General features: G+C 41.9%; 1 protein-coding gene across 2 annotated transcripts in view; it reads right to left on the bottom strand.

Moving 5' to 3' along the window:
* Nucleotides 1–527: 527 nt before the first annotated feature.
* sema6bb (sema domain, transmembrane domain (TM), and cytoplasmic domain, (semaphorin) 6Bb) overlaps nucleotides 528–18,228 on the bottom strand; it is a 111,123-nt gene continuing 93,422 nt past the window's right edge. For both annotated transcript variants that reach the window (XM_026346058.1, XM_026346060.1), the window contains exon 17: nucleotides 528–6,321. In XM_026346058.1, the coding sequence (XP_026201843.1) occupies nucleotides 5,414–6,321 (908 nt within the window). In that variant the 3' untranslated portion in view covers nucleotides 528–5,413. The remainder of the gene's footprint in view (nucleotides 6,322–18,228) is intronic.

Below are 18,228 nucleotides of genomic sequence, written 5' to 3'. Positions count from 1 at the left end.
AACATAATGTGAGGCTACATAAATGAAACAGCTCTCATTCATATCATACCGTAGGCGTGCATGGTCTTTAAACTAACCTACAGTTTATAAAATAGTTTGAGTGGTGCAACAACAAGCCCTACAAAAATGTTGCTTACATTATAATGTATGGTAATAAACATTATTAACACTAAGCTCTGATTTTTAAAAAAAAATCTTGCTGGACAAAATAATAGTTGGTATGAACACGATTCACATTCAGGGAGCCTAAACTCACAAAGCTCATTTGAGACTTCAGGAACTGAATAATAATAATAATAGACACTGTTGCACTGATGTATGGTTGCTTTTGGTTATGTCAATGTCCTGAATACTTCTTTCTCCAATGGAAATGATACAGTATACCTGGTAGCATCAAACATTGACATAAAGTTAAGTCTATTGAAAAAGAAATCATATACTGCAGTATCAATTTGTATTTTTAAATAGACAGTGGATGCCAATCACAGTGTAGTGAATAGTGACAACATGGGGGTCAATGTCTGAGTGGTTTATTAGAATAAGAAAGTTGACACAGAGCAAAGTCTCCATGCGGAGTGACAGGCAGAGCTCAGGACAATGTAAAGAATGGTGTACAATGGCTGAAGTTTGCTTTTGCATGTGTGTCTAATGTGTGTGTTCTGTGCAGTTGTTGGAGGGTGCATGCATGTGTTGCTTTTGCTTGATGACAGACAGATTTCTTCGCGGACACAAGCACACACACTTGCATGTACTGTACAAATTCAAACGTCGCTACTTCTGTACACACACAGAGGCCGTGTCATCATGCAGCTACTGCACTTAAATTACATGTAAGCATCAAGGTTATGTACACGTTGTCATCTGATGACAGCCGGCCCAAATGTCTCCGGCGTGACCAGCCTCTGCAGGACAGCGGGGTCCTTCACAGTAGCAGGAGACACGACTCTGCAGGAAAAAAAAGTCTTTTTTTTTTTTTTTTTTAAACCCCAGTCTTTTGTGAGTTCATTCACTCCTCTGCTTCCTTTGAGATTCAGCATCCAAACAGGTTACAACACCTCAGTGCTGCTCACAGTACTGCTTCATTGTCACTGTCAGTAGACTAAAAATCCTGATAGTCATCAACTTCATTGTCGTCATCAAATCTGGCACAGCAGAGAATCGAAATTGAAATCAAATACAATAATATCCCATATAATTTCAAACCAAATATCTACCACAGAAACAAACATTAGAAAAAACAAACATGACAAAAATCATCAGCGTTGACTAAATACATCTACAAGTTTATGAAAATGCAAATGTTGACTTTGTTTTTGCCTTGTTTTTGTGCTTTTTTCCTCACATATGTTGGCTTGGAAGGAAGCAGTTTCATGTCACTCCTACTCAGTGGGATGGTGAGTTTTATACAAGTTAGCCTCCGTTTCTAGGCTCTCTCTAAGGCAAAGAGCCCGTACAGTACAGAGGAGCATTGCAGGGTGGGATGGCAGTTATTGGCTGGGGGGCATCGCTTCACTGGGCAGACAGCACAAACAACCCCAACACACAAAGGCGTGTTCTCTTCACAGACACAGACACAACCTGATGAATAAGAACATAGACAGACTGGGTCACAAGGGCTGGGTGGGTATTTATTATGTATCTGTGCCGTTATATGTGGGGAAGAGATAAAGACGCTGAATGTGTTTGTGTGTGTGTGTTTGCGCGTACGACTAGAGGCAATAAGTGCTACATAAAAAAAAAAGAAAAAAAATCGAAACAAAATTATTTCGAAGCAAAAGAAAGCAATTTAATGCATGAGCGCCTTTGAATGTCTTAAAAATGAAACATGTGAAGGATTTGATGTGAAATAAAGAGGGATTTTGTGAATTGCTTTGATTTCTGTTTCTGTCAGTGACTCATTAAATTAACAAGCTAACCTTTAATAGTGACAAACAGGACGAAAAACACAGCCCAAGTAGAGATATGGTGCCTGTGTGAGTGTGTGTGTGTGTACAGAGACAGTGTGAGTGTTAGCAGTAAAAGGGGCTTGTAAGAAGAAGTAGACAAAGGGCAGCTGGTAATAAAAAAGGAACAGGAAAGACATAAAGTATGTAAAGAAGAGGGAGGGTGATGGCTCTAATAAACATACTGGCTTCCATGACGTCACACCTGAATTTTTTAGCTGCCCTGTAATGTTGAAGTACGATAATCAAATGATACACTTAGGAAGATAACATCATGTACATTACATTTCCTAGAACACGTCAGTGTCGGCCTATTTCAAGCCTGAGCTCTGTTTCTGATCTTAATTCAATTGCTTCCCAAATTTGGTTAAAGGGCCCCAGTGTTTGTGTGTTTGCATGTGTGTGTGTGTGTGTGTGTGTGTGTGTGTGTGGCTGGTGGTTGTTGGAGTTGCAAAGAGCTGGTTGAACGTGCACCTCCCTCTCAGGGCTGATGTGTCTGTAGTAATCTTCTCAGGGGCTCATCAGGCCATTAGAGGGCCAGAAATGTACTTTGCCTAATCAAGCATGTTTAGTGAAACACCGGAGGAGATGCAGAGCGAGGACACGGCTCGCTGCGCACGCTGGTCGAGACAGAAAGGCCTCATTCACACACACACACACACACACACACACACACACACACACACACACACACACACACACACACACACACACACACACACACACACAGACATGCAGCACTCAGGCCATGGTGAAGAAGGAGACAGGGCGAGAGAGATAAAGAGAGGCAGAGATGAGGGGCAGGGTGGGTGGAAAGCACCGTCTCTTCAATACTAATGACCTGTTTCAGGGTAGAATGTGTAAAGAATACAGTATACTAATGTGGCGAGGCGGTAATGCAGTAACATCATGTTCGCTTGCTTGACCTCCCCCTGTGTCCTTGTTTCATTAATCTCCTTCACTGACTTGCCCAATGCGCCTCCTCCAACTTTTGACTGTGTTTTTATAGTGCTGGGTATTAAAACCCAGTGTCAGTAATGCCAGCTGATCCTTATGCACCTTAGAGAAAAAGAAAAGACAATGCAGACATATTATGATCTTTTAAGGTAAATGTGTTGGTATAGACTTGACTTTTTTTACATTCAACAGGTGGGAAACAAGAATATCATACCTGATGGCCACTATTGGCCTAACTTTTAGCTCAATTTTGCTCTCCTCTCCACTAAATCCACTAACTAGTCGCTAAAATTGGTGCCATTCGGTAGCAGGCAGGTACCTGTAGCACCGAGTAGTAAACCAAAACAAGCAATAAAAAAGAAATCATACATATTTTATGCTTCTTTTTAATTACCAGTATCTTATAGGCACAAAATGTTCCAGCAATGCCCTTCTCTTGTGCATTGTGGTGCTTGTTTATAGTATCTACCATCTGTTCCCATATTGCCTACAACTAAACACAGCCCAGCTTCGCCGTTTTATCTGCGAGTCTTTGTGTACTCTATAATGGTTTAAATATATTGTGTAGCATAACCTGCTCCCACGCAGAGCTCTGACACTGTTAGCACAGATTTGTGAATGTCAAGCAGAGGGTTGCTGCACAGCATTAGTGGCTCAATAGAGAAAAGAACAGGGATGGAAAATAGAACGGGGGTGAGAATGAGAGTAAAATTGATCAAAGATGTTTTTTTGCACACACATACACACACACACACACACTCGAGCCGACAAACAGACACACCACCTCTACCGCACTGTGACCCAGATGAACTAAAGTTATCTCTAGATCTCCATTTAAATCGAGAACGTCTGAGAACACACAAAAACAGAACACATCAAAAGATCAAGACAACGGAGTGAAAGAGTAACTCCACACCCAAGTGTACCCATGCCCATCTGTTTTCTTTATCCTGCTTTTGTTGAGAAACACACTGAAAGACAGAATGGGATAAAGCCACAAGGGATGACCATTGTGGCAGCGGTGCCCCAACCCTGGCCTCTACCCCAGCTTCAGCCCTCAGCCCTCAGCCCCTCTCTGTCCTGGCAAGTGGGCGAAGCGTAAGAGATGCTCGGGTCTGGTTGATACATCTCACATGATGGATGGAGCTGCTGTCCTCCTCATTGATATTCTGCTAGGCTGTGGAGCTGGGCTAGGTCCCTGACTCTTAACGGCTATTTGTTGCTGCAGTCTCCTCCTGCTTCTGGGGCACAAAGAAGCTCAGTGTCGGGCAGAAGAGGCTGAATGGAACTCCCAAGCGGCCGGGTCTCACCGCCTCAGTCAGACAGCCAGACAGCCACAGCTCACATTCCCTCCTTCAAATGGACTGCGGAGCCCAGGGAGGCCTCGGGTCAGGTCAGACAGGCCGAGGCATACTGAGAGCCAGCGAGGGAGGGGAGAATGGAGGGTAGATATTGTTCGTTTTCCCATCACTCTGCCCTTCCTGACATCTATCAGATTCACTTTGCTTTGCTGAGAAAACAGTGATTATAAAAAATATTGTTTGGCTTTCTCTTCATCCTTATATGTTTCTTACTTATTATTGCTCTTTCACTTCATCATGACTCCGTCCTGGGATGCTTCAGAGGTGCTGGGAATCACAAAAATGACACAGGCAGTCTCAAGCCTTCACTAGCTACTGTCATCTATCCAAATCTCTGACTGCTAAACACATCGAGCTTCAGAGAGAACATAATAAAATCCATTTGTCTGTCTCTCTCTCTCTGATTGTTTATAAAAAGGGCAAATAATATTATCACCAACTTCATTGTCAATGAACTTCATAGTTAAGACAGAACACTGGCTGGGGTTGTTGCGGCCACACACAGTCACACACACTCTACATGATTCATTAGGAGTCATTGCCCTCTGGCACGGCTACAACTGTTCGAGTCTCATCTGAAATCCAAAGCAAAGCACATTGTTGTCTGCTGGATACCTCTGGCACAATAAAAACAAACAAACAAAAAAACTAAACAAAAGCAGAAACAATATTTCACACTTAAAGAAGCTCCATGGTGTCAAAACAGTGAACGAAATGGTTAAGGGAGACCTTTCACATTTGGTGCTGAAAGGGTAATTGTCACTTTTTCAAAGATCTCCGCACTCCTGTTTTGAGAACATTGCCCTTCCTTTACACCCCTCACTGTACCATATTGTTTGTCCTGTGGTGCCAAAGTCACGCTCTGTGGGTTCAACCGCTAGCAGAGCAGAGGGGTGCGCCTCAGATTAAGAGCAGAGAAATGGTAACGTGAGGAGAGTTTTTCTCCTCTCTTTTAACTCTCTGTTTCTTTTCTCTCTGTCCCTCTCTTCAGTCACCTGAATGACATCAGAACATTGAATGACAGTGAGAGAGGACAGACGGGGTAAGGTTGGACTGGGACAGCGAGTTTGAGGGGTTGATTTATTCCAGTTTACTGTTGGAAGGGAATGGGTGTTCAGAGAGAGCTTCTTGTCAGGGCTCATGCACTTCACTTCATTGGCCACTGGGGGTGCGCTCTCCCATGTTCTTCACTAGAAGATGGCTGAAGTCAGCCAGTTCTCCCAGCCCTCGCGGCCCGTGCATGTCTGGCCTGATGAGGCCGTGGCGCTGGGAGTGATAGGGCGCTCCATTGTTGCTGTTGTAGTTGAGTGCTTCATGACTCCAGCGAGGTTCCCCATAGTCCATGTGGGGAGTGGGAGCGGAAACCACCCTCCGTCGGTCAGGAGAGTCCTGTGGCGTGGCAGGGTAGATGTATTCTCCCGCTGAGTTCCTCAGGGCACCGGAGGGACGGCTGCCACCGTGCTCCCCTCTCTGGGTGGCTAGGATCAAGTACCTCTGGCGCTCTGTATGTGGGGGCAGCACCACCTCCCCTGGGTCCTCTATCCTCACCATGCCTCCACCCCCTCCACTGCCATGCAGAAACTTCGAACTCAGGTAGATGACAGAGTTGTTGGGGCAGGGAGTCCCCACTGCTGTGAGGAATGTCTGGCCCTGGTCCCAGTCGCTGTCCGGGAGACGCATGGCCCGTTTTTGCTGCAGTGGGGTCTGTTCTGGGGTGGGGAGCAATCCTGGGTCCATATCTCCTTTAGGCCAGCCATTGGGTGTGACAAAGGGGTTATCTGCCTGCGAACACCGCCTCTCACCACCGCTGGTTCTTGTCACACTCATTACAGACCCACTGCGACCGTGCCCCAGCATGCTCTGCTCTTTGTCACTTTTGCGACGAGCGCCATTGGCTCCAGAGCCTCGGGAGTGGCGGTGGCGGTGACTCATGATCCAGCAGACGGTGAGCCCAGAGAGGATGGCTCCTGTTGCGAAGGCTGATACAGCAGACACCACAAGCAGGTTCACAGACACCAGGCCATCAGGTTCCTCAATGAAAGTCTCTTGGAGCAGTGTTCCTACAAACAGAGAGATACAAGCACACTTAAAAAGAAGTCCACCAAACAACTGGAAGAACCATCTAAATAGCATCAGTACTTCCTGCATTACACATGTGGGAGTTAACAAACGGCGAGACAAAATGGCCTATTTTCTTATTTCACAATGTGGGTGGGAATGGTCATATGCTTTCCAGTGAAGGTAGGGCTGGCTAATTGCCTTCATTATGTTAAGTGGATGGTGATTTTAATAGCTGTAATAACTGTCTTCCTGATTGGGAATGACTCTCAACCCTAACATGTTTCACTACATTAGCTTTATGGGGAAAGATGCCAATTCTGTCACTAACACTGAGTAATAATTTCAAGTTTGCATAACATGAAAATGTGCTATTCTTCTCATGTATTTGTTTGTGACTAAAAACTATTTCCCTTAATATGTAATTAATAATAACACTTAGATACCTCAGAAGCTGAGTACTTTTCATTTCTCTCAAAACCTGAACTTGGTTTTGATGCTTTTCTTATTTTAAAAAAATCTATCTTAGTCTTCTATCTAAGGCAGGCACTGTGTTTACAGATAATTGGCAGCATACCAGCAGACAAGAAATACGTACATTTTTATATTTCTGTTGTATAAGAACACGAGATGAACTCAGAACTGTTATGAATTATTGAAAAATAAAAAAAGAATACAGCTAGACCTCAGCACATGCTGCCATGGATCAATTAGGAAAATGCCAGAAGAAAAGTTGTTCTTTGCTGCATGAGCTCCTGGGACCAACATCAACAAATACAATGAAATTATGCTACAGGAAGCAGTTTGGAGAGAAAGAGGAGAGAGAGAGAGAGAGAGGTTGCCTAAAGTGAACTCGAACATTTGGGGCCTTAGACAAACACAGTAATGCTTGTTAAATTACAACACCAATAGCAGCAGAGGGAGGACTACCTCCACAAAGACAGCAAAATAAATGGATGTCATTAATAGACATTGGGAGCCACTTTCTCACTTACAAACGGCACAGAAAAGGAGCAACACGAAGAATGAGAAAACAAATGAACACGCAGAGAACAGCGACATTTTTTAAACAAACATACTTGTTGTCTGACGAATTCATTTTTAATGGCAACAAATGGAGCCGATTGTGGCGCAAATACTTCATTATGAGACAGCCTAGTGGTTAATTAATGTGGGCTGTGGCTAGTATACTGTGTACTTGTTCACACTGAGATTAAGCTGGGGAACGGCAGCTGAAATTTACTAAACTGCCAAACTGATGTGCTGTGCCAGATGTACATATTAAAGGGGCAATTCACACAAAAATACAGATACTACCTTTCACCCACAGCACGATCCGTCTATCTAATTGAAAATAATGTAATACAGTTTAGTCACATCTGATTTAGCAACAGGATAGACGTCAAAGTTGTTCTGTGCTGTGCTTTTTCAAATTCAAAGAAACAGGCTCAAAGGCTTTTTAGCAGGTCTTTCTTGACATGACACTGGCAACTGTGTTTGGGTAAAAATAGTACTCAATGAAAAAAGAAAAAACACACTTTAATTTCTCTTTGAGGTAGGTGAAAGATTTCAACAAGACAAAAAGTAAAAGTACCCCAATTAACAGAGAGAAAGAGCAGGAAAAGGCGAGAGAATCACTAAGGTGGTAAAAAGACACTGTGCTGAGGCTGTGAGCTACAGTACTGTAACAACCTTTTTTCTAATATCTTTTTAGTAGAAATATGCTCCAAAATACATGTGAAGAGGTGCTGTGAACGTCTTCTCTTGACAGCAGCGCAGAGATATTCTCTGTTTTTTAGTGAGACTCGCTCATCTACCCAGTCAAAGAAGACAAATTGCTTCTGCTAGACTAGCAGGTTTTGTAGCATTCTTAAATACTGTAATTTCACATCACTAATACCTGCAGGGCTGTTGCAAGATAGCATCTCAGATGAGGAAGGAGAAGAAAGTGGGAGAAGACAAAGGTGTGGTGTGTGTCACCACTGCAGCCTCATTACATGTCACAAAACTCATTTTCCATTTCTCACTTTAACACATGTAAATCATGAAATATTGATTCTATTTAAAGCTTTGTATTTTGTAAATATTCTCCTCATTTATTTTCTTTCAATGGCATGGATGACAATAAAGAAATTAGTGTTTAATAGTGTTTTTGTGGAGTAGTGTAGTACAGAGACATCCTGCTAACCCCACCTAACAGCACACTACACAAATCATTAACACATCTCTCACAACAGGCACCTTTCCCACCTCATTTCAGCAGGCCCATATCACCCCAATTTTAAAAAATCTACTCTTGACCCCTACCTTAGTGGATAATTACAGACCTGTCTCTTTTCTTTCATTCCTGGCCAAGACCCTTGAATGAGCAGTCTTCAATCAACTGACTGACTTCCTTTCTAGGAACGACCTCCTTGATGTCAACCAGTCAGTCCGGCTTCAATAGTGGTCACTCCACAAAAACTGCACTCCTGAAGGTCGTGGAATCCATGCAGGCTGCAAAGGCTGCGGCTCCATCTTCTATCTTAATTCTACTGGATCTATCTGCAGACTTTGACACAGTCAACGACCAGATCCTCCTTTCTACACTTTCTATTTAGGTATCACTAGGACGGCTGTGGCCTGGTCCTACTTGTCTGGATGTACTTTCAAGGTATCTTTGCCTGGGCAGGTTTCTAACTTTCACTGCCTCGCCACTGGCGTGCCACAGGGCTCAGTTCTTAGTCCTCTACTCTTTTTTCCATTTACACTACATCCCTAGGTTCTATCATCCAGTTTCATGGCTTTTCCTATCATTGCTATGCTGACAACACACAGCTCTTCCTGTCATTTCCACCAGATGACTCCACTTTCTCACCATGGTGGAACGACCTACCCACCTCTGCACGCTCGGCAGCCCCACTCTTAATTGTCAACTATTCCACAACTTTCTTTGGATGAAATGGAAACAGTTCTTTCTAGAGCACTGAATGTTTCTCGTGAGCTTAGAAATTTTGCTTGCCTTGTACCTCATGACTGAATGTAAAAATGTATTATATTTATAAAATGTGCGTGCACTTTTACTTGAGTACTGAGTTTATGTATTTTTGTCACATCTGTTAATCACCATAGTCATTCCTCTGTCTTGCCATCTTTGGAGACAAGTTGCTAGTCTGGCTGGAACATAATTTTGTCAAAAAGTTGTGACCAACTGACCTTCAGTATTATTCAGACAGCAACAATGGCCTTACAAGGTGACTGCCCTCTATAAAGACAAGGTAACAAATCTGAATTATTTCATCTCTTGTCACTTGTAATTACTTCTTATAGCTCTGACAATAGGATCCTTGACACGTTCAATGTGAGTTCATACTCTCAACAAGTTTGCTGTGTCAATTGAGTGAAACCTTGCGTTAATCAACCGGCCTTGTTGGTCAATCAATGCCCTTTTCAGTACTAATTAGTGCTTTATCGCCAATCCAATAAGCTCACATGGATAGTATCTTAATAGAGACCTTAGTTACAGCCTGTTAATTATATGATATGCACAGTTTCTTTCCTCCTGAAGAACCCAGAGATCACATTTTATCAGTGGGATTGTGTTTGGTCTTAAAGTGAAATGTGATCTGTATTTGATTTTAATTTTTTGTATGCTTGATGACATAAGCTCTTCTTCCCTCATTTCATTTGTACTTCTTTTTTATTCACTCTTCAATAAGGTAATTGGTTCTTCTGAATATTCAGTTAGTAAAATATATTTCCACCCACCTAATATTTAGATCTGAAATGGTATCGTTGAAATATTCATTGTTTAAGGTTCTCTTAAGTTGGTCCTCATATGAGGCTCGAGTGAGTTTTAAAGTCCTTTTTAGTATGATGTATTATTTAGGAGGTTAGTTTTCACCCAATGGGATCTAAAATCTCAAAATGTCAGCCATCTCGTAGTTACACAGGTTAACCAGCACAGTCCTTGTTTACTCATTTAAGCGCTCATGTTCCTCTGTGTTTAAACTGAATTTGACATTTGTGCACTGGAAGTTCTTTTCTCCTTGAACACACTGTTGGCATCTTTGCAGTAGCAGCGTAAACATATCCCTTGATCACTGCTATATTTATGTTCCCAATTCAGGCCAATATTCAGTTTGCAATGATTGCCAGCGTCAATTACATTATCGCTCCTCTCCTCAGTAAAACAGGTAGCAGCAGATGTGACACAAAGAAAGGCATTTGGAGGTTACAGTATCAACTATTTCATTTATAGTGTCTCCACACTTACACACACACACACACACACACTGGAGAAGTTTGAAAAGTCTAGTAATGAATTGATTCATGACTGGATTTTTTTTTTCAATAAACCACAACCTTGATTTACTTGTAAACAAACACAAAATGCTGCAACCACAGAAAATTCGGAACAAGGCGGCAACATAACGAGGAAAAGCCACAAATCTCCCCTCTCTCCCACACATTACATCTGGAATTGTTCTTGCTGCACTCAGCTGCAGAGGTTGTAGATATTTCTGTAACATTTACCTCAGCTCTGGTCCAGGGTTGTTGTGTGGCACTTCAGATTAAATTCTGCACGGTGCAATAATACTGCTGTCATCTACATGCAGAAGGATAGGGTTTGACAAGTGCGTGCGTTATGTGTTAGTATGGCTTTCTGTGTGCCTGTGTGCATATGTGTATAGACATTTTAGCTGTAGCAGAAACAGGTAAGTCAGTAAGTCAGTCTTTGACACTGATGCTCGGGTATGTTCATTATTTCATCAGTTTCTTTCTTGGATGCACAATATGTAGACAAAAGCTTTAGCCTGTGGCAATAAGCCAAAAAAGCTGATGAAAATGAAAGGGTGGATGGATAGAGATTTTTCTAATGTGTGTGTGTGTGCGTTTGTGTGACAGCAGACAGGTTTCCCTGCATCCTACCGAGGGGTGACAGTGGAAGCAGCAGCTTGCACACTCTCTCCTCCCTTCAACTCTTTCTCTCCCTGTTCCAATCCCGCTCACTTATTAAAGCTTAATAGAAGCCAACGGGCCTGCCTGTCAGCCTGACGCACACTGAGCCGCTTGTCTTGAGGCTTCCAGCTCCAATTACAGTGTAACAATGAGAGAGAAGAGGAGAGGAGATGAGAGCAGGGGATAGGAGAGGAGAGAAGAGGAGAGGAGACAGATTTTACATAGGCCCGAGAAAAAGAAAGGAAATGGGTGGAGGAAATGAGACAAAGGGGGAGAGTTGAAACAAAAGAGGTGGGAAGTTGAGGAGGACATTGAGGAGAGAAGTAGAAAGGAGAGGAGGGCATAAGTCAGGATTAAAAAGGTGAAGACGAGAGCAAAGACTTAGTTTGAATGACAGAAGATGAAACACCTCTTTTGTCAGAGAGAAACACTGGTAGGATATTTGTGTAGCTATACATTCGCACCAGGTAACTGTCAAACCTAAAGTACAAAGGAGCCTGCACATAGTGTCTTTTTCCTTTGGTATCCCATTTCCTTTGTCTCTAACCCACAGTCATCCCCTGCTTCACACTCCGTATCCTCCATCCCTCCCTCCAGTCGTCTTGTTAGCCGTTAATCCTCTCTCCGTATCTCTCTCTCTTACCCACAACTCCTTTGATCACCAGGGGTGGCAGCATGATGAGAGTAATGGCTTAAAAATTCATAAGTGAAGTAAAGAAACTTTTACTCGAACACGCTCAAAAGCACGATCAAATTTAGTACTGAAGTGACAAAGTGACGTTTCCGTAACTTGGCAAACGTGACAGCTGTGGACATGTAAATCGGACTGAGTTTTGCAGCTGCCTCTCTCATGTCTTCCACTCTAATTTCTCACTCCTTCCCTCCACCCTGCTGGTGAGCAAGGGAAATTAATGAAAAAGCCCTGCAGACTCCATGCCAGTTGTTAAACATTTCCCCTTGATTAGAGCACTGGCAGGCGACTGTGTGTGTATCTGCTCGACCCATGCTCACAGTTTGGCGGCATTGTCGACGATGGCCTTGTTAACGTGCGAGTGAGATAAAGACGGAGTCAGATGAAGGAGAGCAAGATAATTTTCCAGCCATCATCAGTGCTGATGATCTTGATTAGACATGTGCATCCAGAAGATAAGTTTTATAGAATATGAGTCTAATTTTCATGGTTTTGCCCTTCACATTGTTTATGAGAGTTTGAGACGCAGAGTAATTGAGAAGCAGCATCGCTACAATAAAGTCAGAGAGACCAAGAATCATTCAGATGATGAACAGAGCATATAAATGTTGTGTTTTGAAAAGAAGAGAAACATACTGTTGTACTATCTATCTATTGTTCCTGCTTATAAACCACTGGTACGTTTTACCTTCTCTGGACTCTTATGTTTTGGATGCTCTGCAGGGCTGTAAAGTTGGGAAACAATGGTTTAAACCAAGTATGACTCAAAAGTTGAAGGTGAACCAGGATGTCTGTCTGCTAAGTTGATGTTTAAAGCAAATATAATTTCACTGTTGGCCTTTGTCTTCCCCTCTATACTGTATGTTGCTAGCTAACCTTGGAGTTGTTTGACACCTGTACGATTATCTGATGTCCTCATTTCTAACAACAATAAAGAAAATGGATACTTCTGATAACAGACAATTTAAATCTAGGAAGACAATGATGGTACTAGATTGGTACTGGGACAATTCAAGTATTCAGGAAGGACACAGAGTGAATTTGGTGACTAATATCTTATTGTTACAGATGAATAAAACTCAAAGGTTGTAATAAACTGTCAGTACCTTTTTTTAATCTATTTGTAGGGCATTTTGATTTGATAGGAGCACTGCAGAGGGGACAGGAAACGTGATGGGAGAGACAGAGGGGTACAATGTGCAATGCAAAGGTCAAATGCAAAGGTCCTGAGCCGGACTTTAACTTGGATGCTATAGTTGCAGTATGTTGCATTCGCCCTAATAATTAAGCTACCAGGGCGTTTTAACTGGAAACATTCTTTTAACACTTACCAGAAGGAGTATGTTTGACCTGTTCTGTATCTACACTGTTTTTAATCACTGTGTGGAGGTGTTCACAATTTTAGATTCTAACAAATTAATTTTTGAACTATTGTAGGGCTGCCCACAGTTCCATAAGTTCCTAAATCAAAAGCCAGGCAGGGGAACTTTTATGCAGTTTGAGCGCTGGAATACATGTATTAGAAACGAAGCACATCAAAACAGAACAAAGAGACTTCACAGCTTCCCCGTGGACCTGTCGATGCCACAAGCACACACTTCTGAGCTTGATAGGTTATGACTGTGTCACCATACAGCCACTGATCTGAGGGGCTTTCATCTCCAGAATCCACCATTTCTCTGCATCTTAATGTGTTGTGCACGCAGTGACGGCAGGGATGCACGTGGCAAAGCATGTGCAGCGTAGTGTGAATAAGTGCATAGACGTTTGAATATGTGTGTGTGTTAATAAGTGACTGCGTGCACCGCTTGCCCCCATGGCTCAGTGATTTTGCTCATTATCCTCGTCTCCTTTTTCCTCTGTTCAAAGAGTGCAGGCACAATTTTGTTTCTTGTTTTCAGCACGTCCTCCTTTCCACCATCTCACTTGTTTATTATACCCCCATTACTTTTCTTTCAGCAGATACACTATATATCTCACACTGCTGCATCACTTGCTCTTTAGCACACAAACGACCTCATGTTTCAAGCTGCTTAGCTAACGCCGACGTGTGTTCAAGGATGGCAAAAAAAAAAAAAAAAAAAACGAGAACGAATTAAAGCACTTTTAAAAAAAGCATGAATGCAGCAGAGCTCCTTACGCAAACTAAACCTTGCTTGCTTGTAAACTCTATTTACTCTCAGGATGATTGTAAAACCGTTTACATGCTCTCCCTGACAGCGTTTTTTTTTTTCCAGAGCACAGCTGAGGAAAAGCTGCTGGAGAGTTCTGCATGACTCCCTGGTTAAAAAAAGATAAATATATAAAATAATAAAAAATCCCCAACCCCGAATCCTGAGGGCCTGTCAGACGTGCCTGTCTTGCACCAGACTGATCAATATGTTAAAATATTTATGTGCACCAGCCATGTGTTTGCAATTAAAATTCCATAAAATCTCCACCAAAAAACCTGCTGTTAATAGATTCAGCTCTTCAGCTGGGTCTATTAGCGAGGGCAGATCAGGATTTCAGCTGGCTCAGAGTCAAGGTTTGAGATGATGACTGCATAATTACATACCTGCACAACTCTCTGGCTGCCTATACGTTTCTCTCCTCCACCTCTAGCTACCCTCACTAACTTCATTTTTTAACTCTCTTTAACTCTCTCTCTGTTTTTGTGCTCATAAAAAAAAAATCTCTGCTTGGTGTAAGTCTAGAACTGCTTTAGGAGGATGCTGCATGTTAAAATCATCAGTTGGGGGGCTGCCGTGTAATAGAAAGCTACAGGATGTTTTCTTTTTTGGTTTGGTTGTTTCACTTAAAGTTTGCACGTGTTGCTGTCAGGAATGTTTCTCATTGAATTTGTGGATTCAGTTATATGAAGTGTTTCCCCAATCTGGTCAACCTTAGCAAAAGGCAGCGTATCAAGGTTGATTCTGTTAGCAGTTTCAACCACATCCAATCCAAACAAAGCAACTGGGCTGTGGCGGACACTGCGGTGACATAAATTGTTTTCCACAAGTTTGTGTGCAGGACAGTGCAAATGTGTGCAAATATGCATGTCCGCGTTTCTCATTAGAAAGCAGGTTTTATTATTTTCCTCTAGATCTTATGACTTATGGGATACAGTGCTGGCTGTGCTTTCATTGGTAATTGATATTCTCATTTTAGGTGCAAAGCCACAAGCAGGCTGTAGAGAGCAATAATAAATATTCACAAATATGTCACAGGCAATAAATTGGAGCACAGGTCTGCACAGCAATAGTCTAACGATCTGCCCAGAGGGTTCATATCTCTCCTTCCCAAATCATGAACCAAGCAATTTCAGCTTAATCTTTCTCACATGCTACATTCATATATTACATCAGTATGTTGCTGTACAATACACCCACCAGCTGAAAACACACGCCACTTTGTTTTTATGTTAACACCCCCCATGCTGAAGTGTTGGATTTGTTCCCGACACAATTTTCTGAAGGTTTAACCGAATGATTAAACTATCAGGTCTAGTGTCGAGGCTGAACGCCATCTGGGTGGCTGATTGAAGTTGCTCTCACCCGATTGGTTCAGTCGCCGGCCTGTTCAGTTAATTTACAAGCTGCCTTTAATGAAAAGTCTCCAGTGAGGAGGCTGCGGAGGCACTGCAGGTGGCGCGGCATCAGGAAACATCCGGAGTCGAACGATCACTCAGAATCACAGTGCCTCTCAGCTGACCTGGACTAAACTGAGTTTAAGGTGATCAATACTGAGGCGCTGCAACATACTCAGGGGTGAATGTCACAGGAAAGAGGCTGACAGACTGAAAGTGAGACATGGCTGGAGAGAAACAGAGACTGAGAGAAGTGACAAAGAAAGAAAAAAAAAAAACGAGAAGGTGTTAAAGGAAAGAGAAACATAAATGAAGTGAAATGTGATTGAGACAGAGAGAGGTAGTGTGAAAAGAGGCACAGTGGTGCTATTGATGTGTTTTGGAAAGGAGGGAAAGTGTAGTTTGATGCACAGACTTTAGGAGAACTCTCTATGGTCGATTTCTGTCTGAAAGATAGACACAAAAACAATCCCCAATGGTGTGAGTGGAGAGTAGTTACAGTACTCTGGATGCCACGCTGCAGGACTCTCTATTGAGGCATTACACAGTGCCTCCAGGTCCCGGCCACACATTACTGGACAACTATTACTATCAGCACTGGCTACAGAACTGACCAGGGCCCGTGCTCTTTATGAGCTGTGTGTGTGTGTGTGTGTGTGTGTGTGTGTGTGTAAGTTCAGCCAAATTCCTTAAACACCAATGTCTGGTTTTCAATTTTACAGATTGTGTTAAGAGCCGGTGGCTACGGCTGCTGGTGTGTATGTTTCTGTGTATCGCACAATGATCCAAGCACGCACAAAAAAGCAAACTCTTAAAGTATCAAAAGTAAAAAAGAATTTTAAAAAAATTGGTTACTGTGATTATATAGCAATATTAAACCAGCACCTGATTTTGAATTGGACTACAATTAATTTTAGGACAGTTCAGTCAAACCCTGCACTAATTTAGTCGACAATAATCAGTGAACATTTCTCAGGATGTGGTTTTTCTGTTTTGACATTGTCATCATGTTGTTGCATTTGATGAAACCTCTGCAATCAAGCACCCCAAAACTTTTATTCGTGCACTACAATTACATATGCCAAGGTTGTGGCTTGTGATTACCTCCCCACCCCCCTTCTCAATTAAAAAAAAAACTGCATACATAAAGTTCCCAGAAGCTTTAAAAAACGCTAGTGCCCGCTCTGCTCAGAAGTGTATTTTTCTTTCTAGTTCCTTGACTCGGTTTGGTTTGTTTGACCTTCACTGTGCAGAATGATGAATGTGTGAATGTGAAGAGTTTGATTTCACATTCGTCTGCTGGAGAGGGAAGGTGTCTCTGTGCGCTTCATGAATCTCAGTTTCAGGCAGGTTTGTCTTAAACAAAATGTCACAAAATCCCATAGATTTTGTGGCATCAAAACTCGTTTGGGAGCAAGTCGAGATCTGAAATTCATCTTCCTCAAGTGAGATGTGGAAACTTGCTGACATGTAATGATCATTCACTGAAGCAGGGAACACCTTGTATCTAGAAGTTAAACCTCCCAAATAGATTTAGATGTACTGGATTATTTCAATTTTTCAAAAGGTACATTTACTCCACTACAATCCAGAGAGAAAGGTTGTATTGTTACTCCATTGCAGTTGTTAGTAGCTACTTTTTGTAGTTGACATAATCAACTAATACATGTTGATGTATTATTATGGATTAAACACCTGTCAGTACACAAGTGGTTAAAACCAGCTCCAATTGTACCTGCTGCAATATTAGTGCTCTTTGCACCTTTATGCATCAACAGTTAGTTTCCAATAGCATATATCATTGTGGCTAATTGCTATGCTTTCTTTGTGTAACGTTTACTTTGATGCTAATCCATTGTACTTTCACTTAAGGCTTGAACATTTTCGATTTCTGCACAAACCCTGTTCATGAGGCACATGTGGAACAAATCTGGACATCACGAAGTTCAATGATGTTTAGAATACTTTATTTTCTTTAAGTGGAGAAATGATACTACTCTAAAACTCCTCATGCCCTTTAGGTAAACTTTAGAGCACATACTTCCGCTTTAATAAAGAATTTAAAGTGGTACTTCTACTTGCCTGATCGAGTTTGTTTCAAGACTGGTTGACTGTGACTAAATAATAATTAGGAAGAAACCTCTTGAACTTTGGTGGTAATTTACAGTAATGTTTATGTAAAACTCAAAGGAAACAGGTTTTCAGGAGAACTGAATATAAGTAACTGGCCTGATATTTAATAATTACAGTAATCTTCAAGAAACTCACCTGAACTTGACACAGGAGACATCTATGATTTACATACTGTACTGCAGGTAATGGACAAGGTGTTCTTTTTTAATTCCAGCATCCTGTTTGTATTTGTTTTCTTTGTTTTAAAACAAACAAAAAAAAAAACATTAAAAACCATTGTTAATTACTCAGCGGGGCTCTTGCATAATGAGCAGCTCATTTGCATTTGCACTGACTTCGTTACCCGAAGCATTTTCGGAGCTTTTACATATGCAGGGATATAAAATCACAATGAATATTAGTTTAAACTCAAGCTTCATTATTCCTCTGAAGATCAGTAATCGAATATGATGAGTCTAACTGTAGAGTAACTGTAGTCTTTGTGTTATCAACTGTCACCACCCAAAAACTAATTTCAACAAGTCCTTGAAAGATGGTAACCCTGTACACACCCACAGAAACACATCTGCGGCTTGC

The sequence above is a fragment of the Anabas testudineus genome, chromosome 4 (assembly GCF_900324465.2).
Source record: "Anabas testudineus chromosome 4, fAnaTes1.2, whole genome shotgun sequence".
In the NCBI taxonomy this organism is placed as follows: domain Eukaryota; kingdom Metazoa; phylum Chordata; class Actinopteri; order Anabantiformes; family Anabantidae; genus Anabas; species Anabas testudineus.
Note: the sequence above shows the minus strand (reverse complement) of the source record. Positions and strands in the feature narration are given on the sequence as shown.